At 32.6% G+C, this 10,544-nt stretch overlaps 2 protein-coding genes across 3 annotated transcripts; both read right to left on the minus strand.

Moving 5' to 3' along the window:
• Positions 1-1,879: 1,879 nt before the first annotated feature.
• LOC108211118 (uncharacterized) lies at positions 1,880-5,366 on the minus strand. Of its 2 annotated transcripts, none has more exons than XM_017382629.2 (4): positions 5,175-5,366; positions 3,275-3,382; positions 2,530-2,589; positions 1,880-2,422 (listed from the first exon to the last, which is right to left on the minus strand). In XM_017382629.2, exons 1-4 carry the CDS (start codon positions 5,265-5,267, stop codon positions 2,411-2,413), a joined length of 273 nt encoding a protein of 90 aa, XP_017238118.1. In that variant the 5' UTR covers positions 5,268-5,366; the 3' UTR covers positions 1,880-2,410. The 2 variants fall into 2 exon arrangements, with proteins under 2 accessions (XP_017238118.1, XP_017238117.1); XM_017382628.2 differs by having other exon boundaries at positions 2,120-2,422; positions 2,525-2,589; positions 5,175-5,358.
• A 2,937-nt stretch (positions 5,367-8,303) lies between these two features.
• Positions 8,304-9,879, minus strand: LOC108213903 (myb-related protein 315). The gene is made up of 3 exons (XM_017385686.2): positions 9,377-9,879; positions 9,116-9,245; positions 8,304-8,957 (listed from the first exon to the last, which is right to left on the minus strand). The coding sequence occupies exons 1-3, from the start codon at positions 9,507-9,509 to the stop codon at positions 8,444-8,446; spliced, it is 777 nt and encodes a 258-aa protein (XP_017241175.1). The 5' UTR covers positions 9,510-9,879; the 3' UTR covers positions 8,304-8,443.
• Between the last annotated feature and the right edge of the window lie 665 nt (positions 9,880-10,544).

A 10,544-nucleotide genomic window follows, 5' to 3' on the forward strand; every position in this document is an offset into this window, starting at 1 on the left:
CGAAAAAACTATTAAACTTTTATGATTTTTTCATTTTAACCATAACACTAATTTTGTTGCAGGAAAATGCAACTAACTAATAGAAAGCATATTTGAGAGAACCCAATTTTAACCATGGTTAAATGGATATCCTATACAACATTACTAAAATATCATTTTTTTTATAATTTTAGTTTAAATATTACATAATTCATTATATACAGACCAAACAAACAAACAAAATTATTAGGGTTCGTCATAACGTAATTTTAAATTATTGTCATCTAAATAATTAATTTAGTTTAGTTTACATTTTTTTGATCGGTAAGAATTTACACTTATTTTAAAAATTATACTCCCTCCGTCCCTTTTTACATGTCCCTTTTGAAAAAAAAATTTGTCCCAAATTACTTGTCCACTTCTCTTTTCAAAACAACTTTTTGTATGTTTTTTCAAAATGTAACAACTTCCAATGTTTGACTAGGATATATATATACACAACTCTATCTAATTCATTACATTTATTAGGGATATGTATGAAAACAAGATATCCACCTAACATTTTCTTAAGATGCGTTATTTTTTCAAAAGGGACAAGTAAAAGGGGACGGAGGGAGTATATGTGTATATATATATTATATATATATATATATATATATATATATATATATATATATATATATATATATATATACTAATATTGTTGAAGAATTATATTTATTATCGAAAATCATAGTATTTGAATTGTTTGTTTTTTTAGATGAATACTAGTTCAATAAAGTTTTATTGTCGAAACAATTACTAACAAAATGCATAAAAAATATATAATATTTATTAAAAATCATGTAGAAATCTCAAAACACCATATATATTATATGTGCTTGTGTAGGTTGTACCCGAACAAAACACATTTATCATATCCATGTTGCAGTAATATGTCGACAAAATTAGTAACACCAATTCATAGAGCGATCAAGAGTTTAAATAAATTTATAAATTCGATACAATTATTTAAATCACATGAAAAATTATCGATACATTGTCCTCTACCTTCATACATAAATTATGATTCGCTCTATATTTGTGTAAAATATGAATTAGGACATTGACCTTTTAATTGGATGGTAAAAAATTAATAAAATTCGTATACTAATTAATTTAATAATTAATAACTTGACAATATATGTGATATCTCAATTTTAACTTAACCGTGGTTATGGATTAGTGAGAGTGGGTTTTCTGAATATAATATTTTAAAGTTACTTGCATTATCCTGCAATAAATATACTATTATGGTTAAATTGAAAAAAACATGATAGTTGTATAGTTTTTTTGCTGAATTTGTCTTATGTTTATCTTTTAATCCTTCTTAATGTTATATGATATAACGTTTTAAAATCCTAAACGTCCTTTTTAATGTTACATGATGTAACGTTTTTAAACCTCAAACGCTAAATCATATAGTGTTTTATTTTCAAAACGGGAAATATCATCTTATGTTTTATAAAAAATTTCAAATAAGTTTTGTCCAAATTTTGAAACGTTAAATTGTTAAATTATTCAGCGTTAATAAATGATATTTGAAGTTATTTTTCTTAACTATGATATTCTAGATATTAGTTATGGGTTTATGATATCTGATAAATTTTCTCTGTTCAATCCCCTTGATCTTTGTTCTGAAAATTGTTGCTTAAATCTCTAATTATTTAATTAATTCTCATTAATCATTGTTCAGTAACTTGCTCAACTGCTCAAATCTTCTATTATCCAGTTAATTAATCATATTTTCACCGATCAAATCCGATTCGAGTTTTCAAAGACATTGATGATCGCATACATTACTGACATAGCTAATCTCTGATCCGTTACCATATTAGTATCATTCTATAAATAAAAAAAATTATTGTAATGAAAATCTTGTAAATTTGTAAAAGTCTCCCAGTTGTGCCAACTTCACACAATGACATGGTCACCTCCCAACAGACTGAACCACTGGTGGTAGCAACTTCACTTGCTACCAACACCACAATCCTTTTTAACTGCTTGGACAGCTAAAGTTAAACACACACAAACACACATGCAAATATGCAATCATGTCTCCAACACTCACTCTCCTGCTTTCCTTTCGTACATGTACATGTTACTTTCGACCAGTACTACTAAAAGCAAATCTCCAATTTTAAAACTGTCATCTTAAAAGATTGTTGCTTCAACATCAAGTTCAGAGCTTATAATAGAAATATCATGAGTTGTTCGTCGTAAAATGTAGATGGCTTATGAGCTATAATCTGATCACTAACTTCTTCTAGGTGGATCTCGGCTCAGTCCATGCTTCTGCAATGTTTTGATATAATTTCTCATCAGTGTAAACTTGTTGCTTCCAATATAATACAGATACTCCCAAGTGTATATCCCAGTTTTATGGAGATCGTCAAAAAGCAACCTACAACAGCCACCAAAGTAAACATCATCACTGGATCAATGAAACCATGACTTTCATTTCCCTTTTATTATTACTTGTCAGTGCGGAAGTCTCCTAGAGTACCTTACCCCGTAGTTTCCTACGGGTTCTCCAGACATGATGCCCACATGGCGACGCCCATATATCACCTGAATCAGGATTGGCATAACTCAGTAAACACCCCCTTGAGAAATACTTGAAGTCATATCTCACTAGAGAAAATAATTATTGGTATTCAGATAATAATATTGCTACAACTCGGCTAAACCACAGGATAATTTCAGCAAAAATAATATATGAACTTAACGATATCACTCAAGCAAAGTTACATAACTATGATTACAATCCCTCGCAATTTTGGAGGTTTCTAAGTAGTAGAAAACTCTTACAAAATATCTCATACTCCCAAATAAGCCTCACTTAGTTCTTTTATCTTGACCCTCATCGTAATCATGTAAAATATCCTTTATACCCTTGGAGTTGAGCTGGTGTTCTCACACTGCCCTTGTACTCTGTTTTTACATTTCTCTTTTTTTATGTAAACATTACAGATAGTCTTGACTCTTCTCCAGCATATATCATATATAATTATATATAATGTTAAATTTTCCTAGCAATATTATTTACATTAACACATTAAAGTACAAAAAGCACGCTTGCCGCTTATGCACTCGACCAGACAGGTTTCCACATTTCGAAACAGTTACAATAATAAATTACTCAAATAAGTTTTATAGAAAAGAAAATCTAATAGAGAATAGCTAAGAAATCCAATTATAGATGTGGAGAACTTTATTATGCTTGCTCACACGATCTGTGTACAGAATCAATTACCTTTTCACCTCCAACTGATCTGATCTTGCTATCAGCAGCTGGGCTATATATTCTTAAGAATTCGGATGACAATTTGTACACGCTACCATTGGCATATTCCACTTCTACCTAGGAATAAAAACTACAATTCGACAGATGAATCTCAAAATTACAACCAAGGTTAATAAGAGCTAATTATGTTTGATGCTAAAACTAATTGAACATCAAGATTTAAATTGCAACAATCATCAAACTAGAGAATGTATAGTTCCAGAGTTGTACGAGACTACGAGCATGAAACCACTGTTCTAGCTGAGACAAACAAACCTCTAGTAGGAACTAAGTGGCTACTGCAGATATTGCAAACTACATCCCTGGTCATTAATCTAGAGATCAAACTAATGGAATTCAAAACATAACATGTCTTTCACGCTTCTCACTTGCAAACAGGTAACACCCTCTTTACTTGTTGAAATGATTTATGTAGTAGTTTTTAACCTGACCAAGTCCAAAGACCTCCACTATCATATTTCTATAAAAGGTCCAATCTATCCTGGTAGCGACCTCTCAAAGAAGACAAATCCAGCAGAGAGAAAGTAAAGATTATACATGAACTAAGAAACATGACAAATGGAGTGTACTGGTATATGTCAATGTGCAACAACTGGCGCTTAGATGAGACTTAATCCCGATTAATCAGCGATTAGTCATTGTTCCGTAGCTCGTTGAACTGATTAAATCTCTAATAATCCAATTAATCATCCTATTAATCTCCCATTAATATGATTAATCCTTGTTATGTGCCTTCACTGTTTAAGTCCCAGTCGCGCTTTTTACAACGCTGGATGTAATTAATAAAAACTCCTCGAAAATAAAGATATTAAATCAACGCTTCTTTGAACCATATTAGACACATGTTTTTGTGAAGAAGACCTTCCTTGTTAGGACAGGTTGAACTTGGAAAGTGGGTAACAATAGTTCCTTCCACTAGTATTCATCTCTCTCATGAGCAAATTTATAACAGAAATGTTCTTTATTTTAATACGAGCCACCGTTGACAAAACTTATGGCTAAGATTAGAATTCTTGAACTGTGTCCACAGCAATTGTGGGGTAATTAGGGAAATAACTACGAATTCTAACAGGAAGAAACTTATAACTATATAAATGATAGCATTAATATGCGAGTGGTATTTATCTCTGCACTACGTGATACTCCAGACTTATCTTGTCTATCAATTTGACCTTTTTAACATAATTTAAGGTGCATAAAAAGATACTCAAGCTTTATATTTTTTGAATTTTCTTTTTGTGAATAACAAGTTATAGTTTAAACTTAGTATTAAGCATGAGCTTGAACTGATAGACTAGTGTCTATAATTATGCTCGGTTTTGATTAGAAATTTTACTTCGTAACTCCCTCTCTTGCTTGTTTATTGTTGCCACAAACTGAACACACGACATACTTATTATATTTCCTAAACATCCACATTACTATTGCAGTTTCTCTTGGAACCACAAAACTCACAATATTTCGAAGAAAAAAGGAGACTGTATATCAACAAGAAACTATATGTCCTACATAATCAAGATACTCCTTTTGGCATAAGACAATCACCAGTCTAGTTCCTTCAATATTACAAACTAACCAAATAGATAAATCTTTAAATAAACATATTAAGTAACACATCAATAAAGACTAGAAATTTCAGATTCAAGTCATGAATTGCTCCTCTAAATATCATTCTAGGTTCAGAACACAAAAAAATGAAATGGGTACGTGAGAAAACACAAAATTAGTATATGTGCTCATCAAAATTGCAAAAATAGCTAAACGCAACAGGATCTCAAGAAAAAGAAATGGAGTATAATAAAAATAAATCGTGAAAACAAAATTGAAAATGAGAAAGAGGAGAGCATACAGAATTGGGAGGGTGAAGAGAGAACTTGGTGAGGCGAGGGCAGTTGGAGGGTGTATGTATATATGTATGTATAGCTCTCTGAAACTTCAACATACTTTCTCTTCTCTCCTTGACTTGTTCAAACAGCTCTCGATTGTAATTCCAATTTCTTCAGGAGGGCTGTAATTATGTAGTCAGGTTTTTGGGCCTGTTTCCCAAGCCTCAAACTTGATCGCGTTTAAAAAACCAACAAGGCTTGGGATTTCAACAGCACTATCTGGTTGGGCCGACCTACACCGAGTTTTGACCGAACATTATTGAATTTTAATTATTTTTTTATGGATCGAGTCGAGCTTTTTAATCGAATATAGAGCTCGTGCTCGTTTACTAACGAGTCAAATACAAGCTTGTTTGCGAATAAATACAAGCCGAGTCAAGCCAGAAAAAATATAAGGTCAAATCGCTAATTAGTGTAAAATAGCAAACCAAATTTGCTATCATGAATGTCTAATATATATTCATTGTTTGCTAAAACAATCCTTCTGACATTTATAAAATACTCTCCCAAAGTAGATTATAATAACTAAAATTATCTCCTAAAGTCACTCTCATGGTCAATCAAAGTACAAGTTGCATATTGATTTTAATAATTAAATTTATTATTATTTTTCTTGTTATTAATGGATCGTATTTGTTTCAGGTAAAGTAGTCTTACAAGTTGGCACGTTTTCTTTTAGGACATTAAGTTTTATCGTTTAAATTTTCAGAGATTTTTTCATGTCTTTCGGTTAGATAATAAATTTTTTGAATGAAAGAAACTTATCGGAGTATTGATGTATCTCGTTACGAGCAAGTGCATTTCTTCCAAAAAAAAGTACAATTGTAAACAGTTAAAAAACAAGAATTTTAACTCTTAGAATTCTCAAATCAATCTTCCGATCTATTACTCAAATTGTGTCCATCATATCATATACTAGAATTATAACTCCTCTCCCGATTTGTTATAACGATTCAATTAAAAGTTAATTATACTCTTTCTAATTGTATAAAGCGCTCAATGTCATATTAACAAATCAAGAGCAAACACAATCCAACTAAACAAACATTATGAGTCAATAAATACTATGTAACTCTTGGATTAAGGAATTAGTTACTCATGATAAGATGAGGCAGATATATTTATATCACAAACCATAAGTATAAGAATTTAAGTACGAAGAATACAACTTGATAAAATTGCTTGAAATTCGGATAAATCTCTCCACTCCTTCTTCCAATCTCTCTCATAGGTGTTGCTCTCCTTTTTCTCTCTAGCAACAATATCTCTCTATTCTTTGATATAATACAAAATTGTCTCCAGTAATCTCTATCAAAAACCCTAATATATAAGAGTTTTTATGATTTACAAGAAAATAAAGTAATATCCTAAAATGAGCTGAATTCTGATGCTAAAATTCGTAGGTTGACTTTCAGGCCTGTCTCAGGGCCGTTCCACTTGGAATTCTGATGTTGGACCATCTCAGAATTGTAGATAATTCAATTGTCTTCGCGTGGACTGTAAAAACGTCCAATTCTGATGAACTCTAGAATTCCAGTTATGGCCTAAACAATATTTTTTTGGCAGGCTATCCGTAAAATCCAAATTTTTATATAATTAAGTTCAAATAAACTCCATTTAATCCAAATTTAGGAATATTTATTCTCCTGCCATTAAACACTTTTAAAATCAATTAATAATACGTCGATTATTTACGAAATACAAAAATTATTCGTTCACAGGAAATGACTGATATCACTACCAATATCAAGTCTTTTATTTATCTCTTATAATTCAAAAGTGCGGAGAAGGATTTGGTGATGTGTGATTATCAACTACTAAATCTAATAATAAAATAATAAAAGATATATAATGAATATGAGAGAAAAAAAACAAGAATTAGAGTTCTTCAATAACGTTTAATATGTGTCTCTTATTGGCTAAAAACAATCCTTCTAATATTTATAATATCCTATCGCAAGGTAGATTATAACGCATACTCCCTCCGTCCCTCTGAAATATATACATATGGATTGGACACGGAGATTAAGAAAAGTGTATAAAGTAATGTATAGTAAGAAAAAGCGAAAGAAAAGTGGGTAAAGTAGTAGGACCCATCAATATATAATTGATAGATTGGGAAAAGTAGTTGAAAGTAGTGGGTAGGTGGGGTTTTTATATTATAAAATATTGCTATTTTAGGAAAGTTTTGAAATGTATAGAATTTAGTGGGACATCCAAAAAAAAAAAGTGTATAGAATTAAATGAGACGGAGGGAGTACAATTGTTCCCTAAAACCACTTTCATGATCAATTAAAGTACAATTATAAATCGTTTAGAATCAAGAATTTTAACTCTTCGCATCCACATTTCTTGGACCGGCTATTGTATGTTGATACAATTTTTCTGACGAACAAATGATTTTATTATATGTGCATATCTTTTGAAAAAAAGAATACCCCGTAAAGAAAAACCCTTTGAATGCTCCACGAGATGCTTGTAAATGATTCCCTACAGTATTTGGACAAACCGACATGGATCAAATGATTCGTTATCTTTTTCGAGATAACCAAAATACCATGTCGCGCAAACAAACAAGAGTGACATTTCTAATCAATGGCCTAAGGTTGTTAGTACGCTAATTAACAAAGAGAGACGAGTTCCTGGATTTTGTATTTAATAACACAAAGATAAAAATCGTACGGCAAGATTGAGTTTTTTAAGTTGAGCTAGCTTACCAAATCAAAAACTATCATATGATTTTACTGTATGTGTGTTCTAGTTAAGGACCACCTTGTTCTTGAACTGCCCAATCTGCTAATGAGAACTATAGTAACTTGATAGTTTGATTTTTGAATTTGACTTGAACTTCAGTACTTGTTCTAATTTGAAATGCAAAATATTATCTGAGATCAGGCTCTGAAAAACTCACTGGTGTGGTACTGAAGCACGATTGGATAGCCCAGTGGTGGATTTATCCTCTATTGTCCCGGGACACTCGGGTTCGACTCTCACCCGAGAATTATTAAAACAGATAGTAATTTGTAAGGCATATAAGCCTGCATTGTCAAAGCAATCTTCTAAGTTTGATAAAGTAAACAATTTCAAAGAAGTTGAGCATCAAGTTGACTAGTGATTTGCCTCGGAGTATTTGTATATGGCTACACAAATCAAATGTAATGAAGTAGTAGGTATTACTACTCAATAATAACTGAAATTAGATGAAATAAAGATAAAGGTGCCCGCATCCTAGTTATCTATATCCGAAATAGTAAAGCTCTTCCTGAAGTTGATTGAAATCATCCCATGAGAGCATGGAATCCACAGATTGTCCCCATTGTTGTATAGTATCTTCTTGGATATACGAAGATTCCCCCATCAATGGATTGCTCAGAGATTCTTCCAAAGAGAATGATGGGCTGTAAGAAGTAGAGGTGTTGGCTTCTTGGTTCATCCATAAGAGGACATCCAGATTCTCTAAAAGGCCTTCGTAGTTGCTTGATAGGTTCATGGTTTCATCTGAACCCGCATTCATTTCACTTTTTTTGTCAGTTATATCACTAGTTTCCGGCCTGGTCTCAGGAACAGGTGAAGTGGAGTCTGGTGTTGTCTCAGTGATCATTTCTGACTTTTCTTTAGGCTCAATGGGGCTGTGTGTCACAGGGTCCACTCCAAGTAGCTTCAGCCTTTTCTTGATTCGGGTGTTCCAGTGGTTCTTGATTTCATTGTCAGTGCGGCCAGGAAAATGAGAGGCAATCTTAGCCCACCTGCAAAAATAATTATATCCGCGCACATGAGTAATGAATAATCACAAAAGCTGAACTACTTCCATACAACTACTTAGCACCAAGTAGTTTAGATTTTGTAGCTTCAAAACAATGTAGTGGCTGGCAAATAAATGCTTAAAAGACGTAGGGACGAGGACCTGTTTCCAAAATGAGCATGGAGTTGTATAATTTGATTCTCTTCCGTTTCAGATAGCATGCCCCTTTTAAGATCAGGCCTCAAATAATTGATCCATCTCAATCTGCAACTTTTCCCGCATCTCAGCAGCCCTTCAGAACCACACAAAACACAACATATTAACAAGTATAATTAGAATATCCAAGATCCTAAAAAATTCACATGCATGTGTCTGTGTGTGATTTGCATTTTTTTCTGGAGTGAGACTGTGTAAACTGGAAACCTGCGAGCTTGGGGATTGTTCTCCAACACTGTATGCCATTTTCAAGGATAAAATTCATGAGCTTGCGGTCTTCTTCAATAGTCCATGGACCTCTCTTCAACCCAACTTTATCACAGCAAGGTTGTCTTCCCATTTGAACTTAAACCTTTCAGAACACAATAATAAAATCACTTTACACCGGTACTAGTCACAGTGCGGAAAGAAAGTCTTGTTGCACCCCTATATAAACTGTCTTAAGAAACCTAATAATCTAAGAAAGATCCTGCCAGAGCACACTGAAACTAAAATAATAAGTTATGCTGTTTAAGGGGGAGAAACATGATTGGAAGAGATTATGAAGCAGCAATAAGAGTGCATTGGCCTAAAAAGCACGGGCGGTTTGCAATAATAAAGTATCCACCACCCTTGTCAGGACAATGGAAAGCCTATTTTGTTTAAGAATCTTAGGAAAAAAAATTAAGCAACAGATTAACCGTGGGTCGTCTCTGTTTACAAATTATTGCAAGTATGAAGTTAGTACATATATACATATCATGCAGACAAAGTCCTCTTTTGTTTTCATTTTATATGTAGGATAAAAAAATTGAACTGATAGGATTCTTTAGTCCCTTCAAAGCTGGCCAAGTTTGTCGTTTGAAGTAACTCTTTCAGCTCAAGTATGTAAACAAATAAGAGATGCCATTTCCAAAAATTGATAAGTTGTCTAAAATCCTGTTATGGCTTCACTTGAGGAATATGTAATCCCCGGACAGTAGCAGTAAAACAGCAAAGTAAGATTTTCAAGTCATTATTCATCCATTCGTGCAATTGTAATATACTAATAGTTTGCTTGATTGTTACTAGTGTGGAGTTTGCTATGGCAGTTTGACTGAAAGCTTATCAATCGCCGGTCATTTTGGTGGATTCGCTGACACTGCATTCAGTGCTGAGATAAACTCAAAAGGGTTGAACAAAAGAACAATTAGAAGAAAACAGAATAGCAACGATAAGGAAAGCAAAGATAAAAAAAAAGCATTCATTAGAATACTAACAAGATGTTCTATTGAAAGGGTCACATAATAGTTTGTTTTGGGTTCCCACAGGTAAAACATATGCCAACGCCAGAACTAGACCTTTCAGCTGAAGTACAATTGCCATATTAAAAGGCCATGTATTGTAAAAATAACTG

Source organism: Daucus carota, chromosome 3 (genome assembly GCF_001625215.2).
Source record: "Daucus carota subsp. sativus chromosome 3, DH1 v3.0, whole genome shotgun sequence".
In the NCBI taxonomy this organism is placed as follows: domain Eukaryota; kingdom Viridiplantae; phylum Streptophyta; class Magnoliopsida; order Apiales; family Apiaceae; genus Daucus; species Daucus carota.

Excerpts from the sequence above, each read along its gene's own strand:
- LOC108211118 (XM_017382628.2), bottom strand. The coding sequence starts at position 5,267 with ATGTTGAAGTTTCAGAGAGCTATACATACATATATACATACACCCTCC. Across the intron at positions 2,590-3,274 it reads GATCAGTTGGAGGTGAAAAG|GTGATATATGGGCGTCGCCA; the intron begins GTAATTGATTCT and ends ATCCTGATTCAG. Across the intron at positions 2,423-2,524 it reads GTAGGAAACTACGGGGTAAG|GTTGCTTTTTGACGATCTCC; the intron begins GTACTCTAGGAG and ends TGGCTGTTGTAG.
- LOC108213903 (XM_017385686.2), bottom strand. The coding sequence starts at position 9,509 with ATGGGAAGACAACCTTGCTGTGATAAAGTTGGGTTGAAGAGAGGTCCA. Across the intron at positions 9,246-9,376 it reads AACAATCCCCAAGCTCGCAG|GGCTGCTGAGATGCGGGAAA; the intron begins GTTTCCAGTTTA and ends GTGGTTCTGAAG. Across the intron at positions 8,958-9,115 it reads CATGCTCATTTTGGAAACAG|GTGGGCTAAGATTGCCTCTC; the intron begins GTCCTCGTCCCT and ends TTATTTTTGCAG.